This window comes from Mytilus trossulus, chromosome 4, assembly GCF_036588685.1.
Source record: "Mytilus trossulus isolate FHL-02 chromosome 4, PNRI_Mtr1.1.1.hap1, whole genome shotgun sequence".
NCBI lineage: Eukaryota > Metazoa > Mollusca > Bivalvia > Mytilida > Mytilidae > Mytilus > Mytilus trossulus.
This window is the reverse complement of record NC_086376.1, coordinates 57,541,708-57,564,960: the sequence shown is the minus strand read 5'-3', so window position 1 is coordinate 57,564,960 and position 23,253 is coordinate 57,541,708. Positions and strand designations below refer to the sequence as shown.

Genomic DNA, 23,253 nt, shown 5'->3' with positions numbered 1-23,253 from the left:
TTATTATTATTTTCTTAACTTTCCTATCATGCCTAAAAGATTGGATATAAGTATAAAGGTGCTTTCTATGACACCTTCATACATGATGTACTTTGGATATAAATATAAAGATGCATTCTATGACACCCTCATACATGGGTGTACATTGGATATAAATATGAAGGTGATTATATGACACCTTTATACTTGGTGTACATTGGATATAAATATAAAGGTGCCTTCTATGAAACCTTTATACATGGTGTACATTGGATATAAATATAAAGGTGATTCTATGACACCTTCATACATGGTGTACATTGGATATAAATATAAAGGTGATTCTATGACACCCTCATACATGATGTACATTGGATATAAATATAAAGATGCATTCTATGACACCTTCATACATGGTGTACATTGGATATAAATATAAAGGTGCCTTCTATGACACCTTCATACATGATGTACTTTGGATATAAATATAAAGATGCATTCTATGACACCCTCATACATGGTGTACATTGGATATAAATATAAAGATGCATTCTATGACACCTTCATACATGGATAGATGGACAAATGCAAAATGAGTTTTGGCAATATTATGTGAAAAAGTAAAAAGAGTTAATTTCTTTCAAGTATTATTATTCTATCACAGTTTGGTTTACATCATTATTACAAAATTTAAAATTGTCAAATTCAAATAGTTTAATCAGTTCCAATCACGTCTGATCTACATCAATTGTAAGATCTACTTTGGTCATGTCTGTAGACACCGTCATACCACCACCTCGTAAACCTGCCAGGAATACTGTAGGCTGTGGTACATTTGTGTAGGAATCTGTCTTGGTCTGTGTTGTATGATCTCTGAAAGAAGAAAATGAGGTATGTTGTCAATGATACTTTATCCCAAAAATGAAACAAAATCAAATGTACTGAATGAATGAAATACTTTGACACAATATTTAAGGAAGCTGGCTTGTCATGTTTTGGATTTTTTGTCAGATTTTCGGATTCCTCTGGTTTTATCCATTTAAATGCCTTAAAAAATTTTGCCCGGTGACCCCCATTTTTCTTTTTAAAATTCTTTAACATGTTTAAAGATAAGCCATCTGTAAAAGTCTTATAAAATTCAAATTACTTTTTAACAGTTTTTGAGAACTTTAACTTGTCAATGATAAAGCTATGAAAAGTCAAGAGATAATATTTTCCTGCCAAAATTTCAATGGCTCATATCTCGAAAACAAGCACGGTCCCCTATATATTTTTTTTGCTTTTTGGATTGCTTTATTAATTCCTTATCAATATAAACTAGTGTTTTGAAAAGTTAATTACTTTGAAACTGAGAAGCGAGCTCCCTTAAAAGAAATCTGCTACTACCTTTTTGTTTTGGAAAGGGTTCTCAAATTTATAAATCAATTTTTTTTTTTATAAACTCGTATATCATTACAGTAAGGTATTATTTTTCTCTTTTTTCTCTGACTTCAATAGAAAACCTTTTTGCTACAATTTAGCAATATATGTTCCAAAATCAATAAAAAGACAAGCTTTTTAAAATCTAAAGGGTAATAATAATATTACATTTCAAAAGTTTGCATTTGCATAGCTTTATCAAAACATTTTGTGGTTTATTAACACTTAAATAATATTTTTACTTGTTTATTAGACTTCAATACTGTGAATTTTACTTACCACTATCAGATTTTTTAATGATAAAATATTGGCTAAAAACTAAGAAAGAAGCGTTATTATTCTTATGTTACCATATATATATACATACTTTGGAGGCCAGACTTGAATGGCTGTGTCTCTTCTCATATTACTCAGATTGGTTTGTACAGAGTGGGTAATTCTTGTTCTCAAGTTAGCCTGAAATTAAACAAACCAAAATGATAATAACAAAATGTTGGTGTATATTGTAATGTCCTTTTTGGGTTTTATTGTGCGGTTTGGTTGTCATTGTAATGAAGGGTACCCTGTAACACTGTTGACACAAATGTACCCAATCTCTTTGATATATAAAATTGTAGCATGTTGTATTACAGCTAAAACCAACATAAAATGTACCAAAAGCTACTAGAGTTCATTTGGGGAAAGACTGTATGGAACCTCTAGTGCTTGTCTCACTGAACTTTGCCTTACATATTCTTTTTTCTTGTGTAAATTATTTCAAGATCATAGGACATTGAAAATATTGTTATATTTAGAATTTGTACTGTTTTATGCTTATGATTTTGTCCTCACCAGTTTAATTGCTTTCCGTCGAAGTTCCCATTCATTCCATTCATAAGATTTGACAATATTTGTCTCCATGAAATGTGTGTCTGTCTGTGTGCCACTGTCACACTTGGTGATTGGTTTCTCTATCATCCGACCAGCATCTTTGCCCTAAATAAAACAAGGAATATGACATGATTTTAACAGTTAACATTTTCTTTCTTTGAGTTATATGACATAAGGTATAGATCTTTGTTTAGAAAAGGTAAAATTAGGAATCTAGATCAATTTTTAAATCAGATTTGTTTGACCTAATAGATATCAGATACTTTTTCAGGAAGTCATACCTTCAACAGTCTGTTAACATTGACATTTAAGTAATATTGTAGCTTTTTTAATGATCAAAACTACCAAAAACTAGAGGCCCTTAAGTGTCGCTCACCTGTTACTGTATTTACTGATGTCGGCCATCTTGGTTGGTAGGCAGGGTCATAAGACACTTTTTTAAATAGATACCCTAGTGATGATTGTGGCCAAGTTTGGTTAAATTTGGCCCATAGTTTTAGAATAGAAGATTTTTGTAAAAGTTACAAAAATGACGAAAAGTTGTTCAATATTGACTATAAAGGGCAATAACTCCTTAAGGGGTCCTCTAAAAATTTTCATCATGTTGACTTATTTGTAGATCTTACTTTGCTGAACATTATTGCTGTTTACAGTTTATCTCTATCTATAATAGTATTCAAGATAATAACCAACTAGAGGCTCTAAAGAGCCTGTGTCGCTCACCTTGGTCTATGTGCATATTAAACAAAGGACACAAATGGATTCATGACAAAATTGTATTTTGGTGATGGTGATGTGTTTGAAGTTCTTACTTTACTGAACGATTTTGCTTCTTACAATTATATCTATCATGAACTTTGCCCATTAGTAACAGAGAACTATATTTGGTAAAAATTTACATAAATTTACCAAATTAATGAAAATTGTTAAAAATTTACTATAAAGGGCAATAACTCCTTAAGGGGTCAATTGACCATTTAGGTCATGTTGACTTATTTGTAGATCTTACTTTGCTGAACATTATTGCTGTTTACAGTTTATCGCTATCTATAATAGTATTCAAGATAACCAAAAACGGCAAAATTTCTTTAAAAATTACCAATTGGAGGGCAGCAACCCAACAACCAGTTGTCCAATTCATCTGAAAAATTCAGGGCAGATAGATATTGACTTGATTAACAATTTAACTTCTTGTCAGATTTGCTCTAGATGCTTTGGTTTCATAGTTATAAGCAAAAAACTGCATTTTACCCCTATGTTCTATTTTTAGCCGTGGCGGCCATCTTGGTTGAATGGCCAGGTCATTGGACACATTTTTCAAACTAGATACCCCAAAGATGATTGTGGCCTAGTAGTTTCAGTGGAGATTTTGTAAAAGATTACTTAGATTTATGAAAAATGGTTAAAAATTGACTATAAAGGGCAATAACTCCTAAAGGGGTCAACTGACCATTTTGGTCATGTTGACTTATTTGTAGATCTTACTTTGCTGAACATTATTGCTGTTTACAATTTATCTCTATCTATAATAATATTCAAGATAATAACCAAAAACAGCAAAATTTCCTCAAAATTACCAATTCAGGGGCAGCAACCCAACAACCGATTGACCGATTCATCTGAAAATTTCAGGGCAGATAGTTCTTGACCTGATAAACATTTTTATCCCCATGTCAGATTTCCTCAAAATGCTTTGGTTTTTGAGTTATAAGCCAAAAACTGCATTTTACCCCTATGTTCTATTTTTAGCGGTGACGGCCATCTTGGTTGGTTGACCAGGTCACCCCACACATTTTTTAAACTAGATACCCCAAAGATGATTGTGGCCAAGTTTGGATTAATTTGGCCCAGTAGTTTCAGAGGAGAAGATTTTTGTAAAAGATTACTTTAATTTACGAAAAATGGTTAAAAATTGACTATAAAGGGCAATAACTCCTAAACGGGTCAACTGACCATTTTGGTCATGTTGACTTATTTGTAGATCTTACTTTGCTGAACATTATTGCTGTTTACAATTTATCTCTATCTATAATAATATTCAAGATAATAACCAAAAACAGCAAAATTTCCTCAAAATTACCAATTCAGGGGCAGCAACCCAACAACCGATTGACCGATTCATCTGAAAATTTCAGGGCAGATAGTTCTTGACCTGATAAACATTTTTATCCCATGTCAGATTTCCTCAAAATGCTTTGGTTTTTGAGTTATAAGCCAAAAACTGCATTTTACCCCTATGTTCTATTTTAAGCGGTGGCGGCCATCTTGGTTGGTTGACCAGGTCACGCCACACATTTTTTAAACTAGATACCCCAAAGATGATTGTGGCCAAGTTTGGATTAATTTGACCCAGTAGTTTCAGAGGAGAAGATTTTTGTAAAAGATTACTTTAATTTACGAAAAATGGTTAAAAATTGACTATAAAGGGCAATAACTCCTAAACGGGTCAACTGACCATTTTGGTCATGTTGACTTATTTGTAGATCTTCTTTTGCTGAACATTATTGCTGTTTACAGTTTATCTCTATCTATAATAATATTCAAGATAATAACCAAAAACAGATAAATTTCTTCAAAATTACCAATTCAGGGGCAGCAACCCAACAACCGATTGACCGATTCATCTGAAAATTTCAGGGCAGATAGATCTTGACCTGATAAACATTTTTACCCCATGTCAGATTTGCTCTAAATGCTTTGGTTTTTGAGTTATAAGCCAAAAACTGCATTTTACCCCTATGTTCTATTTTTAGCCGTGGCGGCCATCTTGGTTGGTTGACCGGGTCACGCCACACATTTTTTAAACTAGATACCCCAATGATGATTGTGGCCAAGTTTGGTTTGATTTGGCCCAGTAGTTTCAGAGGAGAAGATTTTTGTAAAAGTTAACGACGACGGACGACGACGACGGACGACGGACGCCAAGTGATGAGAAAAGCTCACTTGGCCCTTCGGGCCAGGTGAGCTAAAAACTGCAAAATTTCCTTAAAATAACCAATTCAGGGGGCAGCAACCCAACAACAGGTTGCCCCATTCGTTTGAAAATTTCAGGGCAGATAGATCTAGACCTGATCAACAATTTCACCTATGTCAGATTTGCTCTGAATGCTTTGGTTTCAAAGATATAAGCCAAAATATACATTTTACCCCTGTGTTCTATTTTTAGCCATGGCGGCCATCTTGGTTGGATGGCCAGGTCATCGGACAAATTTTTTGAACTAGATACCCCAAGGATGATTGTGGCCAAGTTTGGCTAAATTTGGCCCAGCAGTTTCAGAGGAGAAGATTTTTGTAAAAGTTTACGGACGACGGACGCCAAGTGATGAGAAAAGCTCAATTGACCTTTCAGGTCAGGTGAGCTCAAAATGTATATCAAATTTCAACTTTAATATTTATTATAAATTTTGGTGATTGTATCCCTTGATATTTTTTAAGGTTTAGAGTTGAAAGCTATGTAATAATTTATATCATATGTTTTTGAACTGATTGTTACAGAATAAGTGTGACCCATTCTTTCAAGCATTGAAAGGGAATATGAAACTTTCCTTTGAAATATGAATATTAGTTATACTATAATGTCATTCAAATTGACAAAATCTTGTGAATTATCTTTTTTATCTCAATAGAAATATTTATCTTAACAAGTGTTGATGTGGTAATTTGATTATCATATAAGTATTACTATCATAACTTATACCTGTGAGTAAGGTGTTATACTGGCAAATTGTGTATGAAGTTCTAGTAGCTGTATTAATTCTGGACTTCTTTTGGCACCTTCAGCTACCAGACGAATAAATCTAAAACATATATCAAACATAAAATTGAGAAAGGAAATGGTGAATATGTCAAAGAGACAACCACCCGACTATAGAGCAGATAACAGCTGAAGGCAACCAATGGGTCTTCAATGTAGCGAGAATTCTCGCACCCGTAGGTGTCCTTCAGCTGGCCCCTAAAAATATGCATAATAGTACAGTGATAATGGACGTTATACTAAACTCCGAATTATACACAAGAAACTTTAAAAGATTCAATCATAGATTCAAACAATATCCTGAATAATGACATTTCACATTTGACTTGGAAGAAATTTAAATTACAGTATTTTGATTTATAACCAGGAGCAAACTCATTAAGCATATCTGGTGTTTGACTTTTGAGAAGAAATATATATGTATTTGTATTAATGTATTTCTCAAAATAATGGCCACTATGATGTAAAATAAAAAAAAATAAAAATCAATATTAAGTTATGTAGCGTATTTACCTGACGGTATCAGGATATAGGTATTTAGTCGGATCTTAACATGTACTTGTGATTTGTTTATAACCGGTATTGATAAAGGTAAACAAACTATGTCGAAATGTTCAGGACTTAATTAAACTGGGTAAGTTGATGCAAGCATACGATTTTTATTGTGTCTTACACTTTGAGAAGCAAATAATCTTTAACTACTTTATTAAAATATTGTGTACAAACGTTAATTATGAGCTATGAAAGTCAAGTGGCTCGAGCATTTTTCTGAGTAAGTTTTAAAAAATTTCAAAGAAATATATTTTACATTGAGTAAGCTTACATTAGTCTTCACTATCTATAGATTAACAACTTTTGGTTATATTAATAATTTAGAATCTTCATTGAAGGTGGAGCATGAATGCACAGTTAATTAATTATATGTACGTGCCATTTGTATGCAAGAGTGACATTCCTTTGTATTATGCTTAGATTCGAAAAAGTCAATGTGGGAATGTCTCCCTTTAACAGGTTCATTATTTTATAATTAAGTATAGGTTTTTGATTTAATTTTGAATAATTACAAAATGTATCAATTCAATAGATTTCAGTATTTGTTATGGGTGTATCAAAGACAATGATGTACGAATATAATTTCCTAAATTTGTAACATTTAAAATAATTACATACCAATATAAAGAACCGTTCATCATTATTGAAAAAGTCTATAAATGAATGTTGAAGTTATGAAGTATTAATTACAGAGAGTGGGCTAGCAAGCAATTTGTAATTTAGCATATCTAACGATAAAACAATTTTCCATGATAAACGAATATTACTTTATACAAATATAAGGACTTTGTTAGCTAAATCTGCAAATTTTATTAGATATTATTTACTTTTATTACAATAGATAAACATGCTAAGTTATGGTATGTTAGCTTTGTACCTAAATAAAATGAACTGAAAGTTGATATTGTATTGTAAAACTAACTAAAAATCATGTTTTCTAAAACTAGTCATAGTACATATGATATGCTTTGAAACTAAATAATTAAATGATTCATGGTAAAATATGACTAAGAATAACTATTACTATGACTTAAAATGTAACATAATAAAATTTACCCATCTGGATTTTGTGAAAATTCTGTTGCTGCTTGTTTATTGCTGAATCCATAATAATGATCTTTGTATCTAAGTACACCAATATCAGGGTTGCTAGGTAACAGTAATCTGTCAAACTTTGCTAAAGCCCAAGCACAGTAACCCTGTTTATAAATAAAACATAATATTGACCTTTGTATCAAAGACAATTAATGTTAAGGTTACAAAGAAACTTTTTTCAGTGAAACTTTGTCCGCAACAATAATAATCACTGTCATTTAATAATTTATATAAAGAAATATGACACTGATGTCGAATCTGTGATCTTCACTGTTTAGTTTATTCCCAACATAATTAGAAAAGGTCCATTTTTAGAGTTTGTGATATGTAGTTTGCACTTGTTCACTGGTAAAATTCATCAAACTGACATCTTAATTTGGATAAATCAAATTATTGTGACTGTCTCTTTATCAGTTGTAAAAAGTCTCCTCTTCTTTATCCAGGCTTTATCTAAATTCTGTTGCTTTGTTATTGTAACTTTGTAAAAGAATCTAATTTTGAAAAGAAGATTTACTTTTTATACAATTCTATCAATACCCTTTAAATGTATATGTTTGCATCTATTTTTGCTTTCTAAATATATTGATAAAACTTGGAATTTGAAGTATTAAAAGAACTAATGAATAGAATTTTCTTGTTCTACATATTTTTGTCTTAATTTTTCAATTAAATTTTATGAAAAAACTCACCCTATATTGTAGTGGTAATTTGTTAAAATGCTTTGTTGTATCTGGGAACAACCAATCCAAATCTTTAAAATCACTTGGATTTATTTTCTCTCCCTTTGACTGAAAAAGAAAGATTTATCTCCCTTGTCACAATATATTTATGCTGTTGATGTAAATACTGCTGCAAAACATTGTTTTGTATTCTTCTTATATACATATTGACTTTTCACATTGAAAAATTATTTCCCAAGATATATTGACTGATATTTGGGATATGGGATGTACATTTTTCCATTTAAAATTAAAATAACAAAAAGAAATCTTTTGTCTTAAAAACTGAGCTTTGAAATGTAAAATTTTAAAGATAAAATGTGTTCATGTTACTATGTAATGGCATACATTATAATAAGTGGGAATAACTTTTTTGAAGGAGGAAAAAAATCATAAAATATAATTACTTACTTCTTGAATTCTTTGTTCATCTGATTTAATGATGGCTCCATCTAAGAATGGAGTCAGTATCTCATCTGTAAATAGTTCTCTGTGACCCTATTGGATAAGAATAAAGGTACATTTATATTATTATATTTTTCTAATGTATATTATCAATTTTCCAAAGCTATAAAAACTATGGTTCGTTGAACTTTAACAGAAAGTTTGAAAAACAAATATTTAACTATTATCTTTTATTTTCTTTCAAAATTTAACTGAATAAATTCTTTCTTAAATTTATCTTAAAACCATCAATCTTCACATTTTCGATACCTTATAGATTTTTCTTTTACAAACCCTTGTAAAAAATTTCATACATAAATTTATTGCTGAGAACTGAATAATTGAACTTCTTGATACCTTACAGACAAACAAATATCTTACTAAGATGATATATATACAGGTAACTTTAAAAAACATTTTACTGAGAATTGTATGGATACCTACCCTTGTAAATGGTTCCAGACTAGCCAATATATTGCTAAGAACACTGAGTAATACCATCTCATCTTGAAAACCACTCCACAACTGTGACAGGTGAATAAACTGAGGCTGCAATTTAAAGCAAGAAAAATTAATGTTATTGTTGTGAACATATTTTGGTACATGATCGGTGTCCGATATTTAGATAAACCTCAATTTTGAATATAAAATTCAGTGGTGATCGTAGTTTAGTCAATTTAAAACTATAATATTGATGTGATAACGTTGGACTTTATTAGTTTCTATTATTGATAAAACCTGAGAATGTTAAGTTATTTGGAAAGGCTTAAACTAAATAAATTCACCAAAGTTCGTTACAGACTTTCATGTATGAGTTATCCTTTCTTGAATGATATATATTACATGAATAAACCGGTTAAATGTGTGTTCATTGTTGTTTGAATATTGTAAATATTGTATGATGAATTGTCTGAATTTGGACTTTATTAGTTTCTATTATTACTAAAACCTGAGAATGTTAAGTTATTTGGAAAGGCTTACACTAAATAAATTCACCAAAGTTATACAGACTTTCACGTACAAATTATCCTTTCTTGAATGATAAATATTACATGAATAAACCGATTAGTGTGTTCATTGTTGTTTGAATATTGTAAATATTGTATGATGAATTGTCTGAATTGACTGACATTAGTCTTTGTATTGTTTTAGTTACTTTTAGTACCTATTGATATAAATTCCGTGAGTCATTTGGTTTTTACGGGAAAAAGGGCGTGTTTTCTGTCACTTTGGAAAACAAACTGGGAGGCAAAACTTGAATGCCCAGCTGATTTGATGTTTTCTGAGAGGAAAGCCTTTTTCTTGATTGGGGATCCATTTACATCGAATATTCAATTATCGAAAGCTTGTTAAAGTACATATTTGTATTTTTTTTACAGAGTTCCCGTAATTATTTTGTCATAAAATGGTGAAATCCATGACTGATATTTTCTGGAGTCTGAGTCTATGTTATTTAAAACTAGGGGGTTTCCACATTTATATTTGGCAATCTATTGATATTCTATTGATATTCATAACTATTTAAGCGTATTAAACGCAGATTATTTGATTATTTAACTGTTGTATTGAGATTGATTGTTATTTTCTATGTTTTCATGAAAGTCTGAAGTAATAATAATGATTTAGAAATTGCAGAACTTTCTTTACTTTTAATTAGCATTTGAATAGTTTTGACAAACCGCTTGTAAAACGCATACATTCAAAAATCTGGTGGCAGCGGTAAATAGGAGTTTTGCAATAATGTGGCATTGAAAATTGCTTTTAAATGTGAAACATTCTTGATACATGTAAAGCAGTTTATGATCAAGTTAAGGTAATTGAAGACGACCCACAAAACTAAATACCTTTGAATAATATATAAAACTGTATGAGCTAGACCTAATTTCCACTGTGCAAGCACTTGCAATGCTGCTAATAACATGTACCAAGAAAATTCATGCAAATAAATTCAATTCACAGATACAAATAAATGTTATGAAAATATTTATTTAAGTCCTGAAATTTTCTAGAAAAAAAAAAATAATGGGAGATATCTGTGTCATAGTCCCTACCATTAGAGCTAGATTCTCCTTTATATAAAAGATACAATTGTTTCTGACTTAACCTAGTGTTTTTTTGTTGTTGAACAAAAACTCAAACATATAATCTTTAACTGCAAGAGTGTTTTACAAATGAGTACGTACATAAACTTGGGCTGTAGGCACAGCTGTTTTTGATTGAACTGTGGCTTGTAGCTGCTCCATTCTTGTAGCTAATTGCTTTTCTAAGGATTCTACTTGATGAGCACAGCTAATAACATCATTCTAAAAGTACAAAAAAAATCATAAAAATTTCAATTACAAAATGATTTTCTACTTTAAGGTATAAAATAGGATTTGTATAAGGCAATGCCTGATATAAAATAGGATTTGTATAAGGCAATGCCTGATATAAAATAGGATTTGTATAAGGCAATGCCTGATATAAAATATTTTTAACCATAAAAGAATTTTCATTATTTGCATGTTATATTTTTTATTTAAACAGGGAGGTTATCATTTAAAGTGTACTGGGGTTTAAAATATATATTTGGTAATTCATGTAATGTGTTTAACATTAACATATTTTAAAACAAGAATGTGTCCCCAGTACACGGATGCCCCATCCGCACTATCATTTTCTATATTCATTGGAATGTGAAAATGGGGTAATAACTCTAATTTGGCATTAAAATTTGAAATATCATATCATAGGGAACATGTATACTAAGTTTCAAGTTGATTGGACTTCAACTTCATCAAAAACTACCTCGACCAAAAACTTTATTCTGAAGCGGGACAGAGGGACGGACAGACAGACCAGAAAACATGATGCCCATAAATGGGTCATAACAATAGATTATAAACAAATTAAGTCTCATTTCAATTGAAAAGTTCTCAAAGCAAACGTTTTTAAAGTGTTAACTGTCTCTTATAAAGAACAGCAAAAAAGAAACTATTTCTTTAATAAATTGATTATTTTCTAGTATTGAAGTATGTTTCAGTGTTCATCTTTTATATTGTCCTTGCCTACATCAAAGAATCAGTTGTCTTGATATATATCTACTTACTAATATTACTCTAAGGAAAGCCTCGTGTTGTCTTGTATTTATCAGTGATTCCTTTAACAACTGAGTGGATGGACCTTCACTTGATTCACCAGAATGCATCTTTTCTATCAAAGCTACAAAAAAAAAGAATGTACTTTAGTTAATGCTATAACTTTTTTTCAAATGGAAACACACTATCTTAATATATTATATACAACAAACATTAACTTTTCAAATATTCTAGACATCGTATTACTGAAATTAAGAATTTATTGCGATGCTTTTATTAATTTGAATAATGCTACTGTCAGAGTGAGTATCGTAATAATAACTTGCATTCTAATATCTGATATATACATCTGTATGCAGATTTCCCAGAAATCACAATAAATAATCTATCCATTCCTCAAAATTTGCAATAGTAAATATGCACACATAAGTTTCTGTAAAGTTTATGGTTTAGGTACTTAACCATGGTTGAAGGCAGTTGACTGTTCTTTAGACAAATATCTGATAACTGATTACATTTGTAAGGTGTCATATCTTCATAGTACTATTTAGCAGCTATATATTATAAGTTATATGGTTCGCTACTGACCCCCTACGGATCCATAGAGGGTTAGTAAAATCCATAGGGGGTGAGGCCAGAGGCCTAGTCCCCTATGGATTTTATTCACCCTCTATGGATCTGTAGGGGTCAGTAGTTAACCGTATAACAAATTTATCGCACGCTAGACTTTTTCTGCTGCGTTTTGTTGAAAAATAAACAATGAAACACAACAACATTAATAGATGACGTCACCATTAACGTGTCATGAACCAACCCCCTATGAAATTTACTAACCCCGTACGGTCTCATAGGGGGTCACCCTGTGACGGCGTTAAACCAATCACAACGTGATAATTTACCTGCGGTGCGATAATAAGAGACAAGGTTACATTCTAACCTAAACTTTCAAAAGAAAAAAAAAGATAACATGAGTTATCTCCCATGTTCATTTGGCTATCATCAATTCTCTATGTAGTACAGTGCTGAAACAATAATTCAGCATTACATAATTACCTGTATATTTATTGGCAGCACGTAATGTGGCCTGGATTTCTGAATCTACATTCTGTGTTGTGGCTGGTACGGCTTCATTTAAAATGGCTGGTACTATAGAAAGAAAAAAAAGATGCCATGTCAGTTTAAAACTAATGAAACTGTGATGAATCATATCAATGTTATAAAAATTGTAATTATCATTTTCAGAAGAAACTTACTGTTTCACCTCTTGCAAACATTGAAAATCAATAATATGAATTATATGTGTGTAATTTCAAGCAAATAGATTCTTAACTTTTTAAGTCTTTAAATTTAAACCTCTGCTTAAAAGAATGCTGCAACTTAAATGATAGAAATGTCACTGTTTAAATTAACCAAGATCAGATAAAATTACGTTTGTAAGTATAATACAAGTATGTGAAATTTCTTACACATGTCTAACATCTTTCCTTTCTAAAGGTATTAACATGACTTGTATTTGATCAGGCTTTGTCTAAAATTTGATTTTTTCCCCCCCAGACTTTTACATTTATTGTCTAAAATCATGAGAATTTAATTGAAATAATATGAACATCAAACTTACAATCATCAATTCCTTCTCCTCCTTTACCACATTCTTTATTGAACAGTCTAATACCAGTCACAATCATTGTCAATTCCAGGAGTTGTCTTTCTTTGTCACGCTTTGTCAGAGACATGAAAGTTCCCAATTCTGTTTGTGGGAAGACGCTCTGTAGAGCTGCAGTTGCCTCCCTTACTACAGCTATATCTGTAGGGCTACCTAGACCAGACCGTAATAAAACAGCAGAGACAATTTTACGATACAAGCTCTCTAACTCTTCTCTCGTTCTTGCTCTACTGTCTGTGATTTCACGTATCACTGGTTGTAACCTAGATTCCAAAACTCTTCTGTGTTCTTCTAAAAAGTCAGCTAAAAATTAAATAATAATTTCTTTAACTTTGTAAAAGATGTTAACCATTCTATTGAAGAGCTTCCAAAAGATATATCTGCTACTCTGATGTATACTATTACATTGTTTCTTAGTTCTGATTAGTGTAACCAATTAGTTTCTATTCCATAGATTTTCTAACAAGCTTGTTTAGGGGTCATCCATAATTGTCAACCATAATTTTCCAAAGTGTACAAAACTAACGCTTGGGGAGAGGGGGTTAAAATATCAACATTTATAGTACTGTATGTTCATAAAAAAACCCAGTCAGATCTGTTTCAGTTTCTTTTCAATGCAAGTTTCTATATTAAACTAAACTATAATAGAGAGAAGCTTCTTTTTGTTAAGAATGATTAGTTCTAGTCTTGAAATCTGAAAATGGTTTTAACACTTTTTGAGGGAGGGTGGGGGTCTGAAAAAGTTAATGTTTTGTACACTTTGGAAAATTGTTGATAATTAAGGATGACTCCTCACCGAGGTGATGTGTCTTGAACTCCAAATGTTTTAAGAAGGGCAAATCATATTTTGTCTAATGCCTTTTTCTTACAAAAATATGTAACACTGTATTAAATATGCTGTTTTCCTAAGATCCTGAGATGTGAACACTGTTATTATTTGCAGTTTTCAGCCGAAGAGATCTATGTTAGCATCTTGTAAATCTATACAGCATATACTAATTTTATTCATTCTTGGTTTGTTTTTATAAGAAAAAAATGTCATTGTTTGTTTCATTTACTTTTTGTGCTTCAATGCCATAATTAACTTGCATGAACTTTATGTGCCCTTTTTGCAATGACACTGCTATCATGAAAATTGCATTTAATTTTTGCACTGGTGTCCAAATTTCTTAAAAAGTTGCTTAGATATACTTCCTTAATTTGCAGAAATACAAATACATTTTAAATGTGCCAGAAGAAAACATATTTTGATTAAGACTTACATCTAGTTGTATAATTCATATCAAAATAGACCTGCATTTTAACAGTGTCTAAAGATGGTGTCCTTGTATCCATCAGTCGATCAACGCACAACTGAAAAAGAACAATACAATAACAATAACAATATAAACATATATACATACTTGTACCAAAAGTAAATACAAGCTTCACCCCCATCATATGTCAATGTGCCTATTCTAAGTCAGGTTACATGGTTAAACATATGTATAAATCTTATAATATTTTTATTTGTGTTGACTTCATTTTGTACTGCTACATTGCTGTCTCAATGAAATTTATAATAACATCTCCTTGTTATTTATATTAACTTTATAAAAACGTATGTTCCAAAAGAAGAAATTTCCATTGCATCAACAGAAATTAATTCACCAAAATTTGATGATTTATTTTTATTCTTTCATTTGTATCCTGTAAATGTAGATCTCAGTTAGTGTATATCTAGGTAAGATACTAGAATTTATATTTTTTAATTAAAATTTATGAAATCATCAAAACAACTATTTTATAATTGATACTATTCACCTTGATAAGTTTCTGTACATCGTCTTTAGTGAGAGTTCTGTCCACATTAAACTCATTTGCTGGATCAAGCACCACTGCTTTCACCTACACATGTAAAAATTTATAATGTTACATTGTATATATTTAATACATGTAAGCAAGACATGGCTTCATCAAGTTAATATATATAATCAATATCTGATTTAAGAAATCCTGAAAATTTTAAATTACTTGTCAAAGTTTTAGTTTAAAGATAAACTGCTTTTCAATGAGTTAATATTTGTCACCACGACTTATTATATATGTGTTTTATGTGTTAAATACAAAGTCAATGTATCTAAAACAGCATTAACATATCACATTTAGATTGAAATATGTTGCAAATCATGTATATTGTATTTTGCACTGTTTGAAGTTTTTTAGAAAAAATGTATATGTTAATAAAATCAACGGTACCAATTTTGTTGCACCAGATGCGCATTTCGACAATACATGTCTCTTCAGTGATGCTCGTGGCCAAAATATTTGAGATCCAAAGCTTATATAAAAGATGAAGAGCTATAATCCAAAAGGTTCAAAAAGTATAGCCAAATTCGTGAAAGGAATCAGAGCTTTGCACGAGGGAGATACATTCCTTAATTTATAATAATTTTTAATATTTTTAAAAGGTATTACAGTTTTTGTACATAATGTTTTCATCTAAAAGTCAGAGTTAAACCATTAACATTAAGTCAAAGTTCAACATGGCTCATAATACAGATTAGAGCAAATTGTTATCTCATTGTTTTGATTTCTTTATATCCAAACGTTTTCTTGCTGGTCTAGATCTACAATAACCTTCTTTAAAATTAGTTTTAAAAGGGTATACTGTACTCACCATAAATGCCACAAGAGTTTCTGATACAGCTTGTCCTTTGCTAGCACATTCTTGTGCTATTTCTCTGATGATGTTTTTGATCACACTTTCTGCTTGAGCTCTCGACATAGTTAGTTTTTAAAAACCTGAACAAAAGAAAAATTATATGAACCACCTTGAAAAGGAATGTTCTGCATTGTAATGACCTTACTTTTGTTTTCAAACAAACTTCCAGGCATAATCTTAGATATCTGAATGTGGCAGCAAAAATTCATATTAGAATTTGTGTCTTATTTTATTGATAGTTCATCGAATATCGCAAAATTCCTATTTTATTTAATTTAGTTTTGATACTCCAAAGTATAGTTGACTTTTTTGGCATGACATTTTATAGGAACAGCTGTGCTGTATACTTGCAAACCTTATAACACTTTTTGAGAATTAAATTGATTGATTGTTTTGGTGGACACATCACAATGGTTCCTGTAAATTTTTTGTCATGTTACAAAATAAAAATGATTGTTGTATGTCGTCAATAGTGGCACAGATTTCCAAATGACGATATAAAGGTGTATGGTAGGAAACATCCATCATGACGAATAACGGTAAAAATTTTCCCAAATGACTTATTGGTGCATGATGATAAAATGCACACTTTTTATTAGAAGATTACAATAAATGGAATGATTTTGATGAATCACGCTAAAATAAATCCAAAAAATTGAAGTGATGATATGGATAATTATTTGAGTCCTCTGGCTCTAAAATCACTACATGGATATTTTGACAAATGACCGTAAATTTATAACTAATTTGACGCTCACAGATGCCAAAAAAGATCGTTTGACGACTGACGGTAAAGGGCATTACTATAACCTGTAAAAGTAAACCTTCAACTTTTGATTATATATTACATAATCATATTTTAGAAGCAGTAAAAGACAGCAAATATTTAGGCGTAACTATAAGCCATGATCTTGATTGGGGAACGCATATTGACAATATTACTTGTAAGGCAAATAAGACCTTAGGTTTTCTTCGTAGGAACTTAAAAAACTGCACACGTAAGGTTAAAAACCTTACGTACACATCACTTGTCCGTCCGGTCGTCGAATACTCTTCCCCTGTCTGGGATCTGTACAAAAAACAACACATCACTCAGGTTGAGCAGGTACAGCGTAAGGCAGCCAGGTTTGTCTTTAATGATTATAAAGACAGATCACCTGGAGCAGTTTCAAATTTAATAAAATCATTGGAATGGGAAAATTTAGAATCTAGAAGGAAGAAGGCTAGATTAACTATGCTGTATAAAATAAATTGGGGGTTAGTGGAAGTTCCTAAGGACAACTTAACAATTTCTGATAGACGCACTAGGGGGAAACATAAATTTAGGCAAATATCCACAAATAAAGATTTCTATAAATTTTCATTTTATCCTCGCACTATTTCGGACTGGAACTCACTACCTGAAGCAATAGGTATGTCTGACACCCTGGAATCCTTCAAAAGTGGCATATCCACTCTAACACTTGAAGGATCCACAGCAACTTATTAAACTTTAAAGCCACTGTACATAATGTATATATGTTATTGATAACGATTTTTCGTTGTCATATTGTTTTTAAATTAAGTCCATATGTACATAGCACACAAGTTCCGGGAAGTTTTACACTCCTACCTAGGAGTCTACTCCCGTATTCGGAAGAAGAAGAAGAACCTCATCATTGATTCATCATTCATCATCAATATTTCATGGTCATGCAAGGGGGTCTCATTGGGGGGTTCCGATCCCCGATCCCGCTTACTGCTTTGTCAGATTCCTGTATCCCGCTTACACTATGTACGTAAGCAATTCTCATTTTTTTGTCATTTCCCATTTTCACGCCACAATAATTTGACTTTCACGTGTCACGCTTACAAAAAATCGGCAAACCCGCGTCATGCTTAGATTCTGTATTCTGTACGCTTAGACCCCAATGAGACCCACATGCAACTGCAATACGAACTAACTTGAGGATATTTTGCAGGTACATACGTGAATACAGTATGAATATAGTTCCATCTTTTGCTAATATGTGTGAACAAGATAAGTTTAGTTTCATTTTGAAAAGTAATGATACAGACATTAGTACTGTAAGTGTAGCTGGAATAAGCGATATGTATGATTTGAACATTCATTTAAAGCAAACATAATGTTGTTAAGAACTTTTATAGTATTAAAGCTAATTGTTTATAGCTTGAATTAATAATTTTGTATGAATAACACCTCCACGCAATGTAAATATAAAATATGTATCTCTTATCATTGAGAAAATATGTTGTTTTTTTTTTTTTTTTTTTTTTGCTTTTATCTGTTTGTTTGTTTATTTTTGTATTTGTATCTGTATTTTGTAAATGTCGGCTGGTATCATTTCTGTATAGGAATTTACACCAATAAAATTATTTGATTTGATTTGATTTTTTTACGTGAAACTACAGCTCAGGAAACTCTAGTCAAGTTAACTTCATATCTAAATAACTTTTTTTATAAATACCTGCTTATTCTACTTCTTTTAACCAAACTGAAAAATGTTAAATGCCGTGAAATTCAACTAAAAATATCTAAAATGAAACTTCAACGTCCATATTGTTATATCCTTGGATACAGTGCGCGCGCCTAACCCGGAAAAGAAAGTAGAATCACGTGACACGAATGGAAGTCGAGTATCGTCTGTGTACACTTTTATATTTTGTGTAGTGGAATTTTTAATTAAGTTATGATTAATCTTCTGACATGAATAAGCATAAAAATGACCAAGTGGGTTAAATTTGATAGCAAATCAAAACATGGTATAGGTAAGCAACCACATTTGTCATAAAAACTAAGTAAAAAATGTAGAAAATGGATAAGGAAGTGATGTTGAGGAGGTTGATGATGGGATTGACACAGTTACACTACTCTTAGCAATGGCATTGTTGTTCTGACCATGGTATATCTTATCTTAAACACGTGTTAATGCATATCATTTCATGCAATCCCTCTGCACATCATTTTTCTAATATTTATTATAAATATAAATTAAATTTAAAATAATCTGGCAAATCTTGCATCTGATCCATGGATCTAAGCTTGCAAATGATTCATAATAAATGAATTCTTTAGTTTCAGATAAGATATTAAAAATTGTCAGTCAGGACCCAGAAAAATCATGCAGAGTCTTAATTTGTGTTTACATCACAGGCACTTGTCTCAGATCCCCCCCCCCCCCCCCCCCCCTATATACCTTTATATAAAACAAGGTACTTAACTTGCATTTTAGAAAAATGTCAGGTGGTGACGAAGTTCCGTTATATGCCGCTTTATAGGCTGTCAACCCCACTAAAACTTGTTATATCGTAAATCTAAATTGATTTATCTTTACAATGGTGTATAACATGCCTACATTTGTTGTCGAAATCATCCGTAGCAATCCTACCAAAGTATGTCAATCGTAATAATTTTGCAAACCGCTGAAGAATTGGCAATAAACGTGTCACTTTTCCTTGTTTATCTCGGTTTCTGATAGGTCAATTCTGTCAATTTTGTGTAGGTTGACGAAATAATTACGATTGACATACTTGTGTAGGATAATTCTGCTGATGATTCCGACAACTACAGTAGGCGTGTTATACTCCATTGTGAAGATAAATCGATTTAGATTTACGGCATAACAAGTTTTAGTGGGGTTGACAGCCGAGACACAGCATTTTTAATGAAATTTCGTCACCCTATGACATTTTTCAAAGTTAAGTACCTTGTGTTATATAAAGGTATATAGGGAAAAAAATTCTGAGACGAGTGCCTGTGGTTTATATGTATTAAATTATAATGTTCATGCCCCTGCACTAGGCGAAGAGGTCGTCAAGGTTTGCCCTTGTCTGTTCACCCTTGTCCTACTGTATGCATGTTTTTAAATTGATTTCAGTTCTCTTACTTTTGTTTCCTCAGCAAAATGTTATCAAACTTGTACACAATCCTTATTTCTGTAAAATGCAAATCTAGTTTTAATTTTGGTGGTGTCATATTATTTCCTTTCTCGAGTTATGTCCCTTTATAAAAAGAAAAAAATTATTAATTTGCTGTTTCTGCACCTTAACTTTACTTTGCCTCTACCAAATGGTATTAAACATATACACAAAATTTATTACCAAACACAGATTAAGTTTGAATTGGATGGTGCACTTAGTTGCTTATAATTAATTAATGGAAAATTTCTGAGTTATTCTGAATATGTTCATATATACAAGCGAGCATCTGTATCTCATGAACTCATTGTTTTTTTATATAAAAAATATTTAGATTAATAACATACAAATGACATACATGTATTTGTTAATTTCATACCCAAATACATATTTGTTTTGCACTTAGGGAAATATCGAATATGTGCAGTTGTTTCTCCACAGGCGCTAATGGTAACATTTTTTGTCTGTAGCTCAGTCCATATTGTAAATTTGGATATTACATGTATATGTTTGATGGCTCGTTTCGAAGCTGAGACATTTTTACGTTAAATTTTCTGGGTAAATAAGTTCACCAAAGTTTGTTACAGACTTTCATGTACGAGTTATCCTTACTTGGTTTTTTTCTCACATTTAAATTAATATTTTATTAATGAAAATGGACATACTTTTTTTAAAACTAACATGAAAATTACTGGCACTGAATAAATGTGTGAGAATTTTATAATAAATTGTATGTCTCGAACTTTTCTATATATATATAGGAATGCATTTTGTTTATGGGTATAGGATGTACCTCATGTTCATGCGGTATGAGTGCCATTGAGACAACACTCTATCCAAATCACAATTTATAAAAGTAAATCATTATATCTACAGACACTTAAATCTACCTATTTTGAGTATGGTTTATCCTTGAAAAATGCCAATTGATCATGAGTAAAAAGAAACCTTGATAGATAAGGAAGGTATCAGAATCCTCCAATCACATGTCACTGGTTAAAAAAACAGATGAGGGGATGGAGGCCTCTATAAGTATGTAAAAGATCATTTTTATACAACAGCAAACAAATTTTGCGCTCGTATATTGGTATCACGTCGTCGGAAGACACTTAGTTTCCGGACAATAACTTTAGTTTAAGTGAATGGATCTCTATGAAATTTAAACACAAGGTTTAAAACCACAAAAAGAAGGTTGGGATTGATTTTGGGGGTTATGGTTCCAACAGTTTAGGAACAAGGGGCCCGAAAGGTGTCAAAATAAGTAATTTTCTAGTTTCCAGACAATAACTTGTGTGTAAATGTATGGATCTTTCTGAAATTCTACCACAAAGTTCCATTCCAAAAAATGAAGGTTGATTTTGGGTGTTATGGCCCAACCTGTTTAGGAACTAGGGGTCAAAAACAATACTTTTCTAATACTTTGTATAAACTGCTTATTTCTTTCAATGGGGTTTTATTCTTGAATTCTTGGGGTTCTTAAATATGCTGAATCTAACCATGTATTATGTTTTTGGAATTTGGTCCCCGTTTTTAAATTGGTCCACATGAGGTCCAAAGGGTCCAAAATTAAACTTTGTTTGATTTCACAAAATCGAATTAAAAATCGATTTATCAGGGTTCTTTGATAGATGCAAAATCTAACTGTGTTTTTAGATTTTATGTTTTTGGTCCCGTTTTTAAATTGGTCTACATTAAGGTTGAAAGGGTCCAAAATTTAATTTTGTTTGATTTTAACAAAAATTGAATTCTTGGGGTTCTTTGATATGCTGAATCTAAGACCACACTAAAAAATATTTTGGTTCGCCCAAACCCTACCCAAAGGTTGAGACAGTGGGTAGGTAGGTAGGCATTTTCTTTTTTTTTTTCAAAAAAAGAAATTGAAGTATCAGATGCTTATTAGTCTTCATGCCTATTTGATTAAAAAATAACTTCTTCAAATCAGGACAATAAAAGAATTTGGGTAGGTAGCGTTTGGGCAAACAAACCTATTATTTATTATGGCCTAAATAACCATGTATTTAGATTTTTGATTTTTGGCCCTGTTATCAAATTGGTCCACATTGAGGTCAAAAGAGTCCAAAATTAAATTTTGTTTGTTTGCATCAAAAATTGAATTCTTTGGATTCTTTGAACTGTATGCTGAATCAATCCATGGCCATGTATTTAGATTTTGGATATTGGACCATAATAGGTAAAAATTTAAATTTTTTAAGTGTATTAGATTACATTCATTCTGTGTCAGAAACCTACATTTTTTGTATGCTGTGTCAACTATTTAATCACAATCCAAATTCAGAGCTGTATCAAGCTTGAATGTTGTGTCCATTCTTGCCCCAACTATTCAGGGTTCGACCTCTGTGGTGGTATAAAGCTGCGCCCTGGGAGCATCTGGTTTACTGTTGTAAAAATAGTCCCCATTTTAAAGATATGGACCCCTGCTTCCTTTAATATATCAAGCTAGAACAGAGTGGTTTTATATATTTGCTGCTTTCAAGTATTCATACATACACAACATATACATTGTACTTGTGAACTTATTATCACTACAGCTCACAGTTACAGCAATGTTTGAATTTGAACCAGGTACAAGTGTTAGCAAATATCATGCATAATTCAACTCTGACTCCATAATTTTCAAACAGTGGTCTAGCTTTTCAAAAATCACATTCAAACATCTGACAAATATTATGGCATGTGCTTTGTCTCATCCTACAAAATATTATGGTACAAGATAAATGTGCGTTTGGATAGGTTCAAAAGGTAGACAAAGCTGTTTATTGACCTATTTAAAGGCAGCAACACCCTCCAATTATCCTACAAAATGTTATGGTACAAATGTGCGTTTGGATAGGTTCAAAAGGTAGACAAAGCTGTTTATTGACCTATTTAAAGGCAGCAACACCCTCCGATTATCCTACAAAATGTTATGGTACAAATGTGCGTTTGGATAGGTTCAAAAGGTAGACAAAGCTGTTTATTGACCCATTTAAAGGCAGCAACACCTTCTGACTTTCCTACAAAATATTATGGTACAAAATATGTGTGCATTGGGATAGTTT

General features: G+C 31.5%; 2 protein-coding genes across 10 annotated transcripts in view; one reads left to right on the top strand and one right to left on the bottom strand.

The window, feature by feature from the left end:
• Nucleotides 1-613: 613 nt before the first annotated feature.
• LOC134715611 (cilia- and flagella-associated protein 206-like) lies at nucleotides 614-18,866 on the bottom strand. Its single transcript, XM_063577903.1, has 16 exons — nucleotides 18,745-18,866; nucleotides 16,232-16,356; nucleotides 15,376-15,459; nucleotides 14,835-14,925; nucleotides 13,528-13,875; nucleotides 12,963-13,055; nucleotides 11,921-12,033; nucleotides 11,016-11,135; nucleotides 9,277-9,381; nucleotides 8,800-8,886; nucleotides 8,359-8,457; nucleotides 7,631-7,773; nucleotides 5,966-6,065; nucleotides 2,230-2,373; nucleotides 1,766-1,854; nucleotides 614-852 (listed from the first exon to the last, which is right to left on the bottom strand). Exons 2-16 carry the CDS (start codon nucleotides 16,337-16,339, stop codon nucleotides 708-710), a joined length of 1,869 nt encoding a protein of 622 aa, XP_063433973.1. The 5' UTR covers nucleotides 16,340-16,356; nucleotides 18,745-18,866; the 3' UTR covers nucleotides 614-707.
• Nucleotides 18,867-18,892: 26 nt separating this feature from the next.
• Nucleotides 18,893-23,253, top strand: part of LOC134715609 (dedicator of cytokinesis protein 1-like) — a 78,508-nt gene continuing 74,147 nt past the window's right edge. For all 9 annotated transcript variants that reach the window (XR_010106778.1, XR_010106776.1, XR_010106773.1 and 6 more), the window contains exon 1: nucleotides 18,893-19,045. Coding sequence is in view for 1 of the 9 variants with exons in the window: in XM_063577902.1 (XP_063433972.1) it covers nucleotides 19,000-19,045 (46 nt within the window). In the remaining 8 variants the exon portion in view is untranslated. The remainder of the gene's footprint in view (nucleotides 19,046-23,253) is intronic.

Coding starts and splice junctions, on each gene's coding strand:
- LOC134715611 (XM_063577903.1), bottom strand. CDS start 16,339: ATGTCGAGAGCTCAAGCAGAAAGTGTGATCAAAAACATCATCAGAGAA. Junction 13,876..14,834: donor TATGAATTATACAACTAGAT/GTAAGTCTTAAT, acceptor TTTAATTTTTAG/CTGACTTTTTAGAAGAACAC. Junction 9,382..11,015: donor TGCCTACAGCCCAAGTTTAT/GTACGTACTCAT, acceptor TTTAAATTGCAG/CCTCAGTTTATTCACCTGTC.